General features: G+C 53.7%; 1 protein-coding gene across 5 annotated transcripts in view; it reads right to left on the reverse strand.

The window, feature by feature from the left end:
- Positions 1-16,683, reverse strand: part of DDX47 (DEAD-box helicase 47) — a 144,448-nt gene that overhangs the window by 114,592 nt on the left and 13,173 nt on the right. For all 5 annotated transcript variants that reach the window (XM_073573000.1, XM_073573001.1, XM_073572999.1 and 2 more), the window contains exons 3-4: positions 8,293-8,481; positions 3,881-3,952 (exon numbers count right to left, since the gene is read on the reverse strand). In XM_073573000.1, coding sequence (XP_073429101.1) covers positions 3,881-3,952; positions 8,293-8,481 — 261 coding nt within the window. The remainder of the gene's footprint in view (positions 1-3,880; positions 3,953-8,292; positions 8,482-16,683) is intronic.

Raw genomic sequence — 16,683 nt, forward strand, 5'->3', positions numbered from 1 at the left:
AGACGACTATGCCTCGAGAATGCAGTATGGCCATGACAACCGCCATAACCTTTGTGAACACTCTCTGGGAGCCGTGGCTAGCCCGAAGGGTAGTGCTACGAACTGAAAATGTAGATCGCTGATGGCGAAGCGTAGAAACCTCTAATGCGGAGGAAAAATGGGAATATGCAGATATGCATCCTGGATATCTATAGAGGCCGAGTATTCTCTCTGCTCCATGGCCGATACGACTGACCGGAGAGACTCCATCCGGAAATGTCTGATCCTGATGAATTTGTTCAGAAGCTTCAGGTCCAAAACAGGCCTGACAGACCCGTCCTTTTTGGGAACCGCAAAAAGGTTGGAATAGAACCCGATTCTTTGTGTTCCGGCACAGGAACAATGACTCCGTTGTGCTGGAGCGATTTGATGGCCCCCATTAGAGCCCTTGCCTGGGCATCCACCCTGGGAAGCCGGGAAAGAAAAAAATCATCTTGGCGGGTATGTGACAAATTCTATTTTGTAACCTGAGGTCATCAATTCCTTAACCCATGCGTCGTGAGCGACATTGGCCCAGACGTGGAAAAACCAGAGTAGGCGGCCGCCCACCTTGCTGGTGTCGTCTGGTAAAGGCCCCAAGTCATTTGGCAGACGATCTTTGGGATCTGGATCCCCTCGATCTGGGCTGCTGAGCATGCAATCTCCCCAATGGGTTGGCTCTATATGAGACCTGCCGCTCCCTATCCTGGTTGGGGCGGCCTGAGGCGGCGGAAATGACCGTCCACCCGGTGTTGCAAAAGGCCCGAAAACGTGCCTGAAACGGGTGACGAAAAAGCGGTTTGACCCTTTGTTGAGGGAGAAACCCGCTCTTTCCTCCTGTGGAGTTGGATAGAAGTTGATCCAACTTCTCCTCAAATAGGCAACCGCACTGATAAGGCAGGGAAGTCAAGGACTTCTTAGAAGAATCGGCTCGCCATGTCCTTAACCATAGGGCTCTTCTGATCGAAATTGCATTAGCAGCAGCAAGTGCCGAGCAATTGGCCGCATCCAAAGACGCATTTATTACATAGTCTCCGGCCATCGCCATCTGACTTGAGACCTCCAAAATCTCTGCAGGTAGCTCCTGCTCCTGAGCGACCTTGTTTAGTGTTTCTGACCAAGATATCATAGCCTTGGCTACCCAAGTTGCTGCGAACGAGGGAGCGAGCGCTGACCCTGACGCCTCATATACTGAGCGAGCTAAGCTCTCTATGAGGCGATCCGTGGGATCCTTAATCGAGGAAACACTAGGGACGGATAAGCAGGGTCTTAGTGGCTAGGCGCGAAACCGGAGGATCCACCATCGGGAATTCCATCCATCTTTTACGGAGGTCCGGAGCAAACGGATAACTCGTTTCAAGTGCCTTTTGACCCGAGAAACGCCTGTCTGGACATTCTCTGTGCCGCTGCACTATGTCCTCAAACTCCGGGTGAGAGGAAAAAATTCTGTGCGGGCGCTTCACTCGCTTAAATGCCACTTTATGCCCCGTAGCCGCTGCGGGATCATCCTCAATCTCCAGGGTCTGATTGACTGCTTCTATGAGGCTGTCCACTGTTTCATGTGACCCTGGAGTATCCAGGTCAAGGGGCTCGTCTGAGTCGCAATCTGAGGTCTGCTCGCTATCAACCACTGGTGACGGGGATCGAGAAGCAGAGCTTACGGATGCCAAGGCACCGGATGGACTGGGCGACACGGTGTGGATTCGTTTCCTCCGGGTCTGCCTGGAGTGAGAGCGGCCCCTGCAGGCCGGAGGCTTTTGTGAATTGGAGGTTACCTTTAAGGCCGGCGAGCCATTGTCCCTGCTCCTATCTGGGGCTTGAAGGGACTCTATTGCTCTCGTAAGCGACGCCATGGACTGTGACAGTGATCAGGCCCACTCCGGGGGATTTGACACATTGGTCCCGGTCGCAGGGGAGGGCTCCTGGGCGCGTTCGGATTCTCAGGCTTCGCCTAATCGCTTGCTCTGCGCCCGCGGAAACGCAGCCCGACAAGAGATGCATGCAGCGTAAAAGAACGTGTGCGTCTTTGACTTTTCGGATATGCTGTATCTGTCCGCTGCTGGGGATGAGGTAGCACCTCGTTTTCCCTGTAGCGTGGCCTCTCGGGCAGCACTTACCCCAGTCCAGCGCCCCCCCCCCCGTCCTGGCTGCTTCCTTCAAATCGCACGCCACCAGCTGTGGGAGTGAGCCAGCATGTAAAACCGCTCTAGGGGCGGTGCTTTCATTCTGCAGCCTAGCCGCGCTCCAAAGCCAGGGCCTAAATTTCTTCGCCGCCGCCAGTGAAGTGACGTGACTTCCGCGGCCTCCATTTTTCCCCTACCCGACCGGGGGGGGGGGGGGGGGGGCAGTACACACACAAAAAAAAAAAAAATAGCGCCACTAACCGCGCAGCCCTGAGATCTTCGCAGGAGCCCTCCCAGACCCTCTCCTCACCGATGATCCTCTTCAGCCTAAGCATAGGTATGTGAGGGGGCCTTGGTAAAATAGGACGGTGCAGGCACCCTAGCTCCATCTAACCCCTTCAGGGGGTGAGGACAGGGACCGTCCGCCACCTTGCAGCAACGCAGTCTAAGCATTGGTGGAGCAGTGAGGGACGCACCGACTAGTCTTGTGCCTCTGTACAGCCCATTGTTTCAATACCTAGGGGTGGTCCGGGGTAAGTCCGGCATTGTGTCCCGCGATGCGGGAGAGGATACGTGGAGGGACACTCGCACGTGCTCGCCTGCTGTTGGTTTGGGGAAATCGGACCCTTTCAATAGGATCCGTTGCCCGTCACATCTTCATGGAAAAAGTCTGGAGAAAAAAAAAAAACACAGACGTCCATGGACACTAAGCAAAAAACTGATTTCCGCCCGCAACAGGGACGAGGGTGTATATGGCAGAGGAGGAGCTAACCTCTTTTTTCACTTAGTGTCAGCCTCCTAGCGGCAGAAGCATACACCCACAGTATCTGTGTCCCCCAATGAGGCAAATGAGAAAAATCTAAATCACATCAAAATTTGGTGTGACCACCACCTTCTAAACAACATCAATTCTATAGGTACTTGTATACAGTTTTTGAAGGAACTTGGCAGGGAGACTAATCCATCTGTCTTGGGAAACTAACCAGACAATCTGTGGATGTAAAACTTGTGCAAATCCTTCCATCTCTTCAAGTAATCTCAGACAAACTCGATGTTAGGTTCAGGGATCTGTAGGGGCCAAATCATCACTTTCAGGGCTCCTTCACGTAATTTACTTTGAAGATCGTTTTTACTAACATTGGCTGTGTGACTGGGGTCATATTTGGGCTGCAGCATTAATTTGGAGCCAATAGAATGCCTGTTTGCGATGGTTAAGTAAAGAAGAACTAAGAGTCCTGGAAGTGATGATATAGTCCCCACAAAGACTAGACCTCAACATCTGACTAGATGCAGGATTTACACAAGCCTACATCCACAGAAGATCTGTAGTTAGTTTTCCAATATTGTTGGGACAACATCCCAGCAAAGTTTCTTCACTCACGCAAATGTACCTAGAAGAATGGATGTTTTGATGCGGTTTTGAAGGAAAAAAGTGATCGGTCAAGACAAATACTGATTGGATTTTAGATTTCTCTTTTATTCATTCATTTTGCTTTTTTTGTTGAAAAAGAATACACTATTAACACCACTGCTTTTAAAGCATTCATAATTTGCAATATTTTTTCCAAACATGTCAAACTTTTGCACAGTAATGTGTATATTTTGAAGCTGTACAGAATAGCCAACACTAAGAAAAAAAATGAAGCTTTTCATTTGTTAGACACAAATTCAATGTACTCATATAAGAATTCTGTTACAAACAATGGTTAGCAAATCTAGTAAATAAAATATATTCCTACCAATGACAACATGAGGCTTCTTTGCCAGTGCCAGGGCTTGGGACATCATATCAATTCCACCGACGATAACCGCTAAATGCAGAAAAAAATAAGCACGTTAGAGAAGTTGTTTCTTTTTTAACATAAGGAAACATGATTTAGGACTGCTTTACATGATTATAATACAGACTTTCATTACCAAAAACCACCCGTGGCTAAATCCAGGTCACTATAGGGATACATGATGGTTAAATTAACACAAATCACTAGTAGATATCAATGGAGGCCTTAATGAGGTTCTTGATAGGCGAATGTGGGTCTATAGCCATGTTCGGAAAATACATAAGGAGTGGTAAAAATGTTAAGATTTTCTATGCTGTACTTCTTGCGGATTTTTTTTTAAATAGAAAAAAAAAAAACCTTCTGTGAGCATAGAAACCTGTGTCACCGTAATACATCTTACTGTGGGAATATGGTGGGGCAATTCTATACATGTGCTCAGATCTGGACAGAATTTGGATTAAACAAATCAATTTGACCGTTCTGTCTCTATGCAGACTAACTTGTCTACAGAATACAACAGGAGGCATAAGGGTATGTGCACACTTTGCGGTTTCTGCTGCGTTTTCGCAGCGTTTTTGGCTCTGCAGAAACGCAGCAGATTCTGCTGCGTTGTACAGTACCTTTATTTCCTATGGAAATAAAAAAAAGCTGTGCACATGCTGCGTTTTTTTCCGCGCGGTTTTGCTGCGGTTTTCAAAATGCAGCATGTCAATTGTTTGGTGCAGAAACGCTGCAGTTTTACACCTCATCCATTATGAGGTGTAAAACCGCAGGGCAAAACCGCAGATAAACCGCAGGTCTTTGTCCTGCGGATTTACCTGCGGTTTTCACTACAAAATCCGCAGAGACAAAAAAACTATGTGTGCACATACCCTTATTCACCCATTCGTCTCAAAGAATCGACAAAAGGGAATGATAAAGGTCACAAATTATATGGGTTTTTGGCATCGCTCACTTCTGCATTGTGAGCGCTGAACGTTGAGCGCATGGCTGACGGGTATCGCACACATCTATTGTACAGGTCCTGGCAGGGCGCTGTCAAAGCAATGGCATCTGTCTTGCTTACCGCTAGTAGAGAAAGGGAACGCTGATGGGAAATCCTTTCATTCATTAATCTATGAGTGATAAAACTTTTCACCATGAAATATTGACCTTCCAATCAGTTATGTAATTAAGATTTTCCTCTGTATTGTGAGGACCAATCAGCTGATAAAAACCCAGTTGCTTATAAAGGGTTAATATAGGTTTCTTACCACACATGCACACAGAGCCACTGGCCAACAAACATTGATTGTGTATATACTCCAACTAGCTATTGAACCTGTTCCAAGCCAGCATTTTTATTGGTACATTCCCATCATTTTTTTTTTTTTTATTAAGACAATGTCTGCGAATTTGCATATATCGTGTTGTTACAGAACCCCCCCCAGCACACCGAATAGGAGATGTATGCCCTTAATGAAGCAACCGACCGGCTGCGACTCCCTGGGCAGAGGTAAACAAGATATCCCACTTCTGACCTCCCCCCACCTTTGTAAATCCCACGGCTATTGTAATGTATGTCTGGCGTCTTAATTGGAGCCTGTTATCTACTGGCAGGACACACATTGATTGTCCTGCCCTCTGTATGTATATATTCTGAGACCGATGAGTAAAATGTCGTCACACTGGAACTACATGGAGTAGCAGTGATCTTTTATATGTTCCCATGTTAAAAAGCCTTTCGAACCAGCGTCCTTCATTCAGAAGTGAGGAAAAGCAGGGTGAACCTCCTGAGAAACCGGGTGGTAATGTAAGAGGTATTACAGCACAGAAGACCCCGTTACACGTGTCTTCAATGAAATGGCATTGGATAGCGCGGTATGTGCACGCGCTGACTTCGGCGCCCTTTTATTGAAGTACTACCACATTAACATAGCAGTTCGCACGCACCGGTCATAGGGATAATGGCGATGGGCGGTGCTTGCACAGTGCTATGTTGACAATGCAGTTCACTACTTTAATAAAATGGCGCCAGAGTCAGCACGTGCGCATACTATGCTATCCAGCGCCTTTTTATTGAAGACACTGTATATGCAAACTCGCAGACACAGTGTCTTTAAAAAAATAAATAAATAAAAAGTGTCGGATAGAGCAGTATGCGCACGCATTGACTCTGGTGCCGTTTTATTAAAGTATTGTAATACAAATTAACGGGATTCAGTCATCAGAAATAACACTGCTAACATGCTGTTAATCTGCAGGTTAATAACGTTATGAAGCTGCCTGGCACCTGCACGCAGCAGGGGGAAAATGAACTTAGTTCTCCCCGCTAGCATTCGGTATTCAGTCATGGGAGACTGGGGCAGTGCTCTGAATATACAGAGCGGTCACTGTAACCGTTATCCTCGCCATGACTGACACTGACCCTACATTAAGGCCAGCTGTCAGTTAGTGCAGTTACAGCAGCTGCTCTGTATTCTCAGAGCGATGAAGGACTGGCGTCGACCCAAATGCTCCCCCATCTTGGTATATGTTCCCTCATCCTGGTCCCCCAACCGGGCATATGCTCCCTCATCCTGGTCCCCCCAACCTGGCATATGCTCCCTCATCCTGGTCCCCCCAACCTGGCATATGCTCCCTCATCCTGGTCCCCCCAACCTGGCATATGCTCCCTCATCCTGGTCCCCCCAACCTGGCATATGCTCCCTCATCCTGGTCCTCCCAACCTGGCATATGCTCCCTCATCCTGGTCCCCCCAACCTGGCATATGCTCCCTCATCCTGGTCCCCCCAACCTGGCATATGCTCCCTCATCCTGGTCCCCCCAACCTGGCATATGCTCCCTCATCCTGGTCCCCCCAGCCTGGCATATGCTCCCTCATCCTGGTCCCCCCAGCCTGGCATATGCTCCCTCATCCTGGTCCCCCCAACCTGGCATATGCTCCCTCATCCTGGTCCCCCCAACCTGGCATATGCTCCCTCATCCTGGTCCCCCCAACCTGGCATATGCTCCCTCATCCTGGTCCCCCCAACCTGGCATATGCTCCCTCATCCTGGTCCCCCCAATCTGGCATATGCTTCCTCATCCTAGTCCCCCAACCTGGCATATGCTCCCTCACCCTGGTCCCCCAACCTGGCATATGCACCCCCATACTGGTCCGCCATCCTAGTATATGCTCTCCCACCCTGCCCACACTGCTTTTGCTCAATCCATACACAGACAACACAACACTTACCTTTCTCCAGCAGCGCATTGTCTGTGCTATTTAAATAAAATGGCGCTGGAGTCAGTGCGTGCACATACCGTGATATTCAGCGCCAATTTGTGGAAGACACTCTGCAAATTTGCTTTTAACAAAATGGATCCGGTGATTGCACTATATTCATATCTTGAACAAACCAATTTTTTCCGTTTTATGTTGACTCCGCCGCCACTCTCCTCCAGCCTCGCTGTAGATCGCGATATGTACTCATGGGGCCAGAGATCAAGGTATGTGGTCAGAGCCTATGCATACCGCAAACTCTTCTCCATCATTCTCCTCCTCCCTGTCACCGCTGGATGTGTTCTACCGAGTCAGGCTATACTACACAAATATCAAAAAACTGATCGTCACATCCAAACACAAATAGGTGCTTAGCTAGAGTAGCCAACTCAAATACAATCAAACAAGGCAGCACTCTAAGCATCCTCAATTTTTCATATTTCCAGTGCAAGGATGCAATTGCATCTTCATATTTCATGTTTGCATGCTACAGCGCTGCTGAATGCTGCCTTGCTTGTATTTGATTTGGCTACTCTAGGTAAGCACCTATTCAGACCTGATTTATGTTTGGATGTGACTGTCAGTTTTTGATATTTGTATTGGCCTATTGACTGAGCACTCCGCCCTTTAAATTACAGCAGGATCCTACCCCTCCATAGAGATATAGACTTTAGTCTATGAGTGGATTCACATTAGGTTCCAGAGAGATGTAGACTCTCTAATAAGGATTGGCATTAGGTCCCTGACAATGAGAATCGCCTTATCGTGGCTGCCAGGTACACATGAATTGGCCAATTTATGCGCTAAGCATTCTCAATTTTTCACATTTCTGGGGCAGTGATACAATTCAATCTTCATATTTCATGCTTGCATGCTATAGCGCTGCAGAGTGCAGCCTTGTTTGTTTGATCGACTACACTGCACAGGCGCCGTCTATAGAGGCTTCGGACAGAAGGACGCATCCAGTGTTATATTAGATTGTATAAATACACAAGACTCCAACTATGTGCCCGGTATACTTTCTGATATCTTCAGACAGTAATAGCGCTACATTATTTTCTGCCATTTTGGAGCACTCTCCCATACTATGTTAACTTTACACCAAACAGAATAAGATCCAACATACCACTCTTAACACCAATGGAGGAACCAAGCGCCTCAAATTGTTCTGAAATCTGAAATGCTAATTCTCTTGTTGGTGTGAGAACCAATGCATAAAGTCTCTGTGGGTTCTCCAGCAATGTCTGAAGGATAGGTAATGCAAAGGCTCCAGTCTTTCCTGATCCAGTCTCTGCCAGACCAATGATGTCTCGACCTGAAGTGTTAAAAGATCAAAAGGGAAACAAAAATCTTGTGATCAGCAATGAGAATAATTACTTCCATTTAGTTTTAATAAAAATAATTAGATATTTACATACATATAATATGCACACACTCAACATTGAGTTTGCAATAACAAAAGTCGTGGTGTTATGGAAAATCACAGTATGGACAGCCATGTGAATAATATGGAAATCATAGAAAAACGGAAACATTTTCAGAACATTTCAATATTTTCTGTGTTGATTATGAGTGCCACATGCAGAAATGCACACTGTCAATGAGGTTAGTAATGGTTGGGGAGGGAACATACTGCTGCATTGAATGCACTTGGGCAAATCATCAAGATCCACTGCTGACCGCTCCTATTGCAATTGCTAACCAATGATGTTCCAGATGTGCTCGATGGGAAACAATTTCGGAGACACTGCAGACCAGGGAGCACATTTAGGCCACACAGGCTGCTCACAGTAGCACGAGCAACATGCATCCTGGTATAAGTAATGTTAAACCTACGTGCCTGTGGTAGAACCGGCCCTCCCTCACAACGCCCCACCACTTTTACGGTTCCTTAGGCCTCATTCAGACGTCTGTGTTTCAGGTATATGTTGCATCCATTTATTTCAAAGACACAACACATACCCATTATAATTATACTGCTGATCACATGGCCATGTTTATCACGGCCTGTGTGTCAGTGCAAAACTCACAGAGACGTGTGTTTATTCCCATCACCAACTATGACAAGGGCCAATACAAGTCTATGGCGAGTGACAAACACGTTCAAGACACAGAAGGCATCCATGTGCTGTCCATGGTTACCACTGCAAAGTATAGGAGAAGATGTGGAATTTATTTCTTTATCCATCACAAAAAAAAAACAAAAAAAAAAAAAAAAAAACAGACGACACACTGAGGAGGACGATACACTGAGGAGGAGGAGGACGAGGAAGACGACACTGAGGAGGACGAGGAAGACGACACTGAGGAGGACGACGACACTGAGGAGGAAGAGGAAGACGACACACTGAGGAGGAAGACGACACACTGAGGAGGAGGAGGAGGAGGAGGAGGAGGAGGAGGAGGAGGAGGAAGACGACACACTGAGGAGGAGGAGGAGGAGGAGGAGGAGGAGGAGGAGGAAGACGACACACTGAGGAGGAGGAGGAGGAGGAGGAGGAGGAGGAGGAAGACGACACACTGAGGAGGAGGAGGAGGAGGAGGAGGAAGACGAGGAGGAGGAGGAGGAAGACGACACACTGAGGAGGAGGAGGAGGAGGAGGAGGAAGACGAGGAGGAGGAGGAGGAAGACGACACACTGAGGAGGAGGAGGAGGAGGAGGAGGACGACACACTGAGGAGGAGGAGGAGGAGGAGGAGGAGGAGGAGGACGACACACTGAGGAGGAGGAGGAGGAGGAGGAGGAGGAGGAGGAGGACGACACACTGAGGAGGAGGAGGAGGACACACTGAGGAGGAGGACACACTGAGGAGGAGGAGGAGGACACACTGAGGAGGAGGAGGACACACTGAGGAGGAGGAGGAGGAGGAGGAGGACACACTGAGGAGGAGGAGGAGGACACACTGAGGAGGAGGAGGAGGACACACTGAGGAGGAGGAGGAGGACACACTGAGGAGGAGGAGGAGGAGGAGGACACACTGAGGAGGAGGAGGAGGAGGAGGAGGAGGACACACTGAGGAGGAGGAGGAGGAGGAGGAAGAGGACACACTGAGGAGGAGGAGGAGGAGGAAGAGGACACACTGAGGAGGAGGAGGAGGAGGAGGAAGAGGACACACTGAGGAGGAGGAGGAGGAGGAGGAGGACACACTGAGGAGGAGGACACACTGAGGAGGAGGAGGAGGAGGACACACTGAGGAGGAGGAGGAGGAGGACACACTGAGGAGGAGGACACACTGAGGAGGAGGAGGACGAGGAGGAGGAGGAGGAGGACACACTGAGGAGGAGGACACACTGAGGAGGAGGAGGAGGAGGACACACTGAGGAGGAGGAGGAGGAGGAGGAGGACACACGGAGGAGGAGGAGGAGGAGGAGGACACACTGAGGAGGAGGAGGAGGAGGAGACACACTGAGGAGGAGGAGGAGGAGGAGACACACTGAGGAGGAGGAGGAGGAGGAGGAGACACACGGAGGAGGAGGAGGAGGAGGAGACACACTGAGGAGGAGGAGGAGGAGGAGGAGACACTGAGGAGGAGGAGGAGGAGACACTGAGGAGGAGGAGGAGGAGGAGGAGGAGGCACTGAGGAGGAGGAGGAGGAGGAGGAGGAGGAGGAGGCACTGAGGAGGAGGAGGAGGCACTGAGGAGGAGGAGGAGGAGGAGGAGGAGGAGGAGGAGGAGACACGGAGGAGGAGGAGGAGGAGGACACACTGAGGAGGAGGAGGAGGAGGAGGAGGAGGAGGAGGAGGACACACTGAGGAGGAGGAGGAGGAGGAGGAGGAGGAGGAGGAGGACACACTGAGGAGGAGGAGGAGGAGGAGGAGGAGGAGGAGGAGGACACACTGAGGAGGAGGAGGAGGAGGAGGAGGAGGAGGAGGAGGACACACTGAGGAGGAGGAGGAGGAGGAGGAGGAGGAGGAGGAGGACACACTGAGGAGGAGGAGGAGGAGGAGGAGGAGGAGGACACACTGAGGAGGAGGAGGAGGAGGAGGAGGAGGACACACTGAGGAGGAGGAGGAGGAGGAGGAGGAGGAGGACACACTGAGGAGGAGGAGGAGGAGGAGGACACACTGAGGAGGAGGAGGAGGAGGAGGAGGAGGAGGAGGACACACTGAGGAGGAGGAGGAGGAGGAGGAGGAGGAGGAGGACACACTGAGGAGGAGGAGGAGGAGGAGGAGGAGGAGGAGGACACACTGAGGAGGAGGAGGAGGAGGAGGAGGAGGACACACTGAGGAGGAGGAGGAGGAGGAGGAGGAGGACACACTGAGGAGGACACACTGAGGAGGAGGAGGAGGAGGAGGACACACTGAGGAGGAGGAGGAGGAGGAGGACACACTGAGGAGGAGGAGGAGGAGGAGGACACACTGAGGAGGAGGAGGAGGAGGAGGACACACTGAGGAGGAGGAGGAGGAGGAGGAGGAGGAGGAGGACACACGGAGGAGGAGGAGGAGGAGGAGGACACACTGAGGAGGAGGAGGAGGAGGAGGAGGAGGAGGAGGAGACGGACACACTGAGGAGGAGGAGGAGGAGGAGGAGGACACACTGAGGAGGAGGAGGAGGAGGACACACTGACGAGGACACACTGAGGAGGAGGAGGAGGAGGAGGAGGACACACTGAGGAGGAGGAGGAGGACACACTGAGGAGGACACACTGAGGAGGAGGAGGAGGAGGAGGAGGACACACTGAGGAGGAGGAGGAGGACACACTGAGGAGGAGGAGGAGGAGGAGGAGGACACACTGAGGAGGAGGAGGAGGAGGAGGAGGAGGACACACTGAGGAGGAGGAGGAGGAGGAGGAGGACACACTGAGGAGGAGGAGGAGGAGGACACACTGAGGAGGAGGAGGAGGAGGAGGACACACTGAGGAGGAGGAGGAGGAGGACACACTGAGGAGGAGGAGGAGGAGGACACACTGAGGAGGAGGAGGAGGAGGAGGAGGAGGAGACGGACACACTGAGGAGGAGGAGGAGGAGGAGGAGGAGGAGGAGGAGGAGACGGACACACTGAGGAGGAGGAGGAGGAGGAGGAGGAGGAGACGGACACACTGAGGAGGAGGAGGAGGAGGAGGAGGAGGAGACGGACACACTGAGGAGGAGGAGGAGGAGGAGGAGACGGACACACTGAGGAGGAGGAGGAGGAGGAGGAGGAGGAGGAGACACTGAGGAGGAGGAGGACACACTGAGGAGGAGGAGGAGGAGGAGGAGGAGGAGGACACACTGAGGAGGAGGAGGAGGAGGAGGAGGACACACTGAGAAGGAGGAGGACACACTGAGGAGGAGGAGGAGGAGGAGGAGGAGGAGGAGGACGACACACTGAGGAGGAGGAGGAGGACGACACACTGAGGAGGAGGAGGACACACTGAGGAGGAGGACACACTGAGGAGGAGGAGGAGGAGGACACACTGAGGAGGAGGAGGACACACTGAGGAGGAGGAGGACACACTGAGGAGGAGGAGGAGGAGGAGGAGGACACACTGAGGAGGAGGAGGAGGAGGAGGACACACTGAGGAGGAGGAGGAGGAGGAGGACACACTGAGGAGGAGGAGGAGGAGGAGGACACACTGAGGAGGAGGAGGAGGAGGAGGAGGAGGAGGAGGAGGAGGAGACACTGAGGAGGAGGAGGAGGAGGAGGAGGAGGAGGAGGAGGAGGAGACACGGAGGAGGAGGAGGAGGAGGAGGAGACACGGAGGAGGAGGAGGAGGAGACACGGAGGAGGAGGAGGAGGAGGACACACGGAGGAGGAGGAGGAGGAGGAGGAGGACACACTGAGGAGGAGGAGGAGGAGGAGGAGGAGGAGGAGGAGGACACACTGAGGAGGAGGAGGACACACTGAGGAGGAGGAGGAGGAGGAGGAGGAGGAGGAGGACACACTGAGGAGGAGGAGGAGGAGGAGGAGGACACACTGAGGAGGAGGAGGAGGACACACTGAGGAGGAGGAGGAGGAGGAGGACACACTGAGGAGGAGGAGGAGGAGGAGGAGGAGGAGGAGGACACACTGAGGAGGAGGAGGAGGACACACTGAGGAGGAGGAGGAGGAGGAGCAGGAGGACACACTGAGGAGGAGGAGGAGGAGGAGCAGGAGGACACACTGAGGAGGAGGAGGAGGAGGAGGAGGACACACTGAGGAGGAGGAGGAGGAGGAGGAGGAGGACACACTGAGGAGGAGGAGGAGGAGGAGGAGGAGGACACACTGAGGAGGAGGAGGAGGAGGACACACTGAGGAGGAGGAGGAGGAGGACACACTGAGGAGGAGGAGGACACACTGAGGAGGAGGAGGAGGAGGAGGAGGAGGACACACTGAGGAGGAGGAGGAGGAGGAGGAGGACACACTGAGGAGGAGGAGGAGGAGGAGGAGGACACACTGAGGAGGAGGAGGAGGAGGAGGAGGAGGACACACTGAGGAGGAGGAGGAGGAGGAGGACACACGGAGGAGGAGGAGGAGGAGGAGGACACACTGAGGAGGAGGAGGAGGAGGAGGAGGAGGACACACTGAGGAGGAGGAGGAGGAGGAGGAGGAGGACACACTGAGGAGGAGGAGGAGGAGGAGGAGGAGGAGGAGGACACACTGAGGAGGAGGAGGAGGAGGAGGAGGAGGACACACGGAGGAGGAGGAGGAGGAGGAGGAGGAGGAGGACACACTGAGGAGGAGGAGGAGGAGGAGGAGGAGGACACACTGAGGAGGAGGACACACTGAGGAGGAGGACACACTGAGGAGGAGGAGGAGGAGGACACACTGAGGAGGAGGAGGAGGAGGAGGAGGACACACTGAGGAGGAGGACACACTGAGGAGGAGGACACACTGAGGAGGAGGAGGAGGAGGACACACTGAGGAGGAGGAGGAGGAGGAGGAGGAGGAGGAGGAGGACACACGGAGGAGGAGGAGGAGGAGGAGGAGGACACACTGAGGAGGAGGAGGAGGAGGAGGAGGAGGAGGACACACTGAGGAGGAGGAGGAGGAGGAGACACGGAGGAGAAGGAGGAGGAGGAGGACACACTGAGGAGAAGGAGGAGGAGGAGGACACACTGAGGAGGAGGAGAAGGAGGAGGAGGAGGACACACTGAGGAGGAGGAGGAGGAGGAGGACACACTGAGGAGGAGGAGGAGGAGGAGGAGGAGGAGGACGACACACTGAGGAGGAGGAGGAGGAGGAGGAGGAGGACGACACACTGAGGAGGAGGAGGAGGACGACACACTGAGGAGGAGGAGGAGGAGGAGGAGGAGGACACACTGAGGAGGAGGAGGAGGAGGAGGAGGAGGACACACTGAGGAGGAGGAGGAGGAGGAGGAGGAGACGGACACACTGAGGAGGAGGAGGAGGAGACGGACACACTGAGGAGGAGGAGGAGGAGACGGACACACTGAGGAGGAGGAGGAGGAGGAGGAGACGGACACACTGAGGAGGAGGAGGAGGAGGAGGAGGAGACGGACACACTGAGGAGGAGGAGGAGGAGGAGGAGACGGACACACTGAGGAGGAGGAGGAGGAGGAGGAGGAGACGGACACACTGAGGAGGAGGAGGAGGAGGAGGAGGAGACGGACACACTGAGGAGGAGGAGGAGGAGGAGGAGGAGGAGGAGGAGGAGGAGGACACACTGAGGAGGAGGAGGAGGAGGAGAGGGACACACTGAGGAGGAGGAGGAGGAGGAGGAGGAGACGGACACACTGAGGAGGAGGAGGAGGAGGAGGAGGAGGAGGACACACTGAGGAGGAGGAGGACACACTGAGGAGGAGGAGGAGGAGGAGGAGGAGGAGGACACACTGAGGAGGAGGAGGAGGAGGAGGAGGACACACTGAGGAGGAGGAGGAGGAGGAGGAGGAGGACACACTGAGGAGGAGGAGGAGGAGGAGGACACACTGAGGAGGAGGAGGAGGAGGAGGAGGAGGAGACGGACACACTGAGGAGGAGGAGGAGGAGGAGGAGGAGACGGACACACTGAGGAGGAGGAGGAGGAGGAGGAGGAGACGGACACACGGAGGAGGAGGAGGAGGACACACTGAGGAGGAGGAGGAGGACACACTGAGGAGGAGGACACACTGAGGAGGAGGAGGACACACTGAGGAGGAGGAGGACACACTGAGGAGGAGGAGGACACACTGAGGAGGAGGAGGAGGAGGAGGAGGAGGAGGAGGACACACTGAGGAGGAGGAGGAGGAGGAGGACGAGGAGGAGGAGGAGGAGGACACACTGAGGAGGAGGAGGAGGAGGAGGAGGACACACTGAGGAGGAGGAGGAGGAGGAGGAGGACACACTGAGGAGGAGGAGGAGGAGGAGGAGGACACACTGAGGAGGAGGAGGAGGAGGAGGAGGACACACTGAGGAGGAGGAGGAGGAGGAGGAGGAGGAGGAGGAGGACACACTGAGGAGGAGGAGGAGGAGGAGGACGAGGAGGAGGAGGAGGAGGACACACTGAGGAGGAGGAGGAGGAGGAGGAGGACACACTGAGGAGGAGGACACACTGAGGAGGAGGAGGAGGAGGAGGAGGACACACTGAGGAGGAGGAGGAGGAGGAGGAGGACACACTGAGGAGGAGGAGGAGGAGGAGGAGGACACACTGAGGAGGAGGAGGAGGAGGAGGAGGACACACGGAGGAGGAGGAGGAGGAGGAGGACACACTGAGGAGGAGGAGGAGGAGGAGGAGGAGGACACACTGAGGAGGAGGAGGAGGAGGAGGAGGAGGAGGAGGACACACTGAGGAGGAGGAGGAGGAGGAGGAGGAGGACACACTGAGGAGGAGGAGGAGGAGGAGGAGGACACACTGAGAAGGAGGAGGACACACTGAGGAGGAGGAGGAGGAGGAGGAGGAGGAGGACGACACACTGAGGAGGAGGAGGAGGAGGAGGACGACACACTGAGGAGGAGGAGGAGGAGGAGGACGACACACTGAGGAGGAGGAGGAGGACACACTGAGGAGGAGGACACACTGAGGAGGAGGAGGAGGAGGAGACACGGAGGAGGAGGAGGAGGAGACACGGAGGAGGAGGAGGAGGAGGACACACGGAGGAGGAGGAGGAGGAGGAGGAGGACACACTGAGGAGGAGGAGGAGGAGGAGGAGGAGGAGGACACACTGAGGAGGAGGAGGACACACTGAGGAGGAGGAGGAGGAGGAGGAGGAGGAGGAGGAGGAGGACACACTGAGGAGGAGGAGGAGGAGGAGGAGGACACACTGAGGAGGAGGAGGAGGACACACTGAGGAGGAGGAGGAGGAGGAGGACACACTGAGGAGGAGGAGGAGGAGGAGGAGGAGGAGGAGGAGGACACACTGAGGAGGAGGAGGAGGACACACTGAGGAGGAGGAGGAGGAGGAGCAGGAGGACACACTGAGGAGGAGGAGGAGGAGGAGCAGGAGGACACACTGAGGAGGAGGAGGAGGAGGAGGAGGACACACTGAGGAGGAGGAGGAGGAGGAGGAGGACACACTGAGGAGGAGGAGGAGGAGGAGGAGGACACACTGAGGAGGAGGAGGAGGAGGAGGAGGAGGAGGACACACTGAGGAGGAGGAGGAGGAGGACACACTGAGGAGGA

Source organism: Dendrobates tinctorius, unplaced genomic scaffold, assembly GCF_039654945.1.
Source record: "Dendrobates tinctorius isolate UK_male_01 unplaced genomic scaffold, ASM3965494v1 ptg000033l, whole genome shotgun sequence".
Taxonomy (NCBI): domain Eukaryota; kingdom Metazoa; phylum Chordata; class Amphibia; order Anura; family Dendrobatidae; genus Dendrobates; species Dendrobates tinctorius.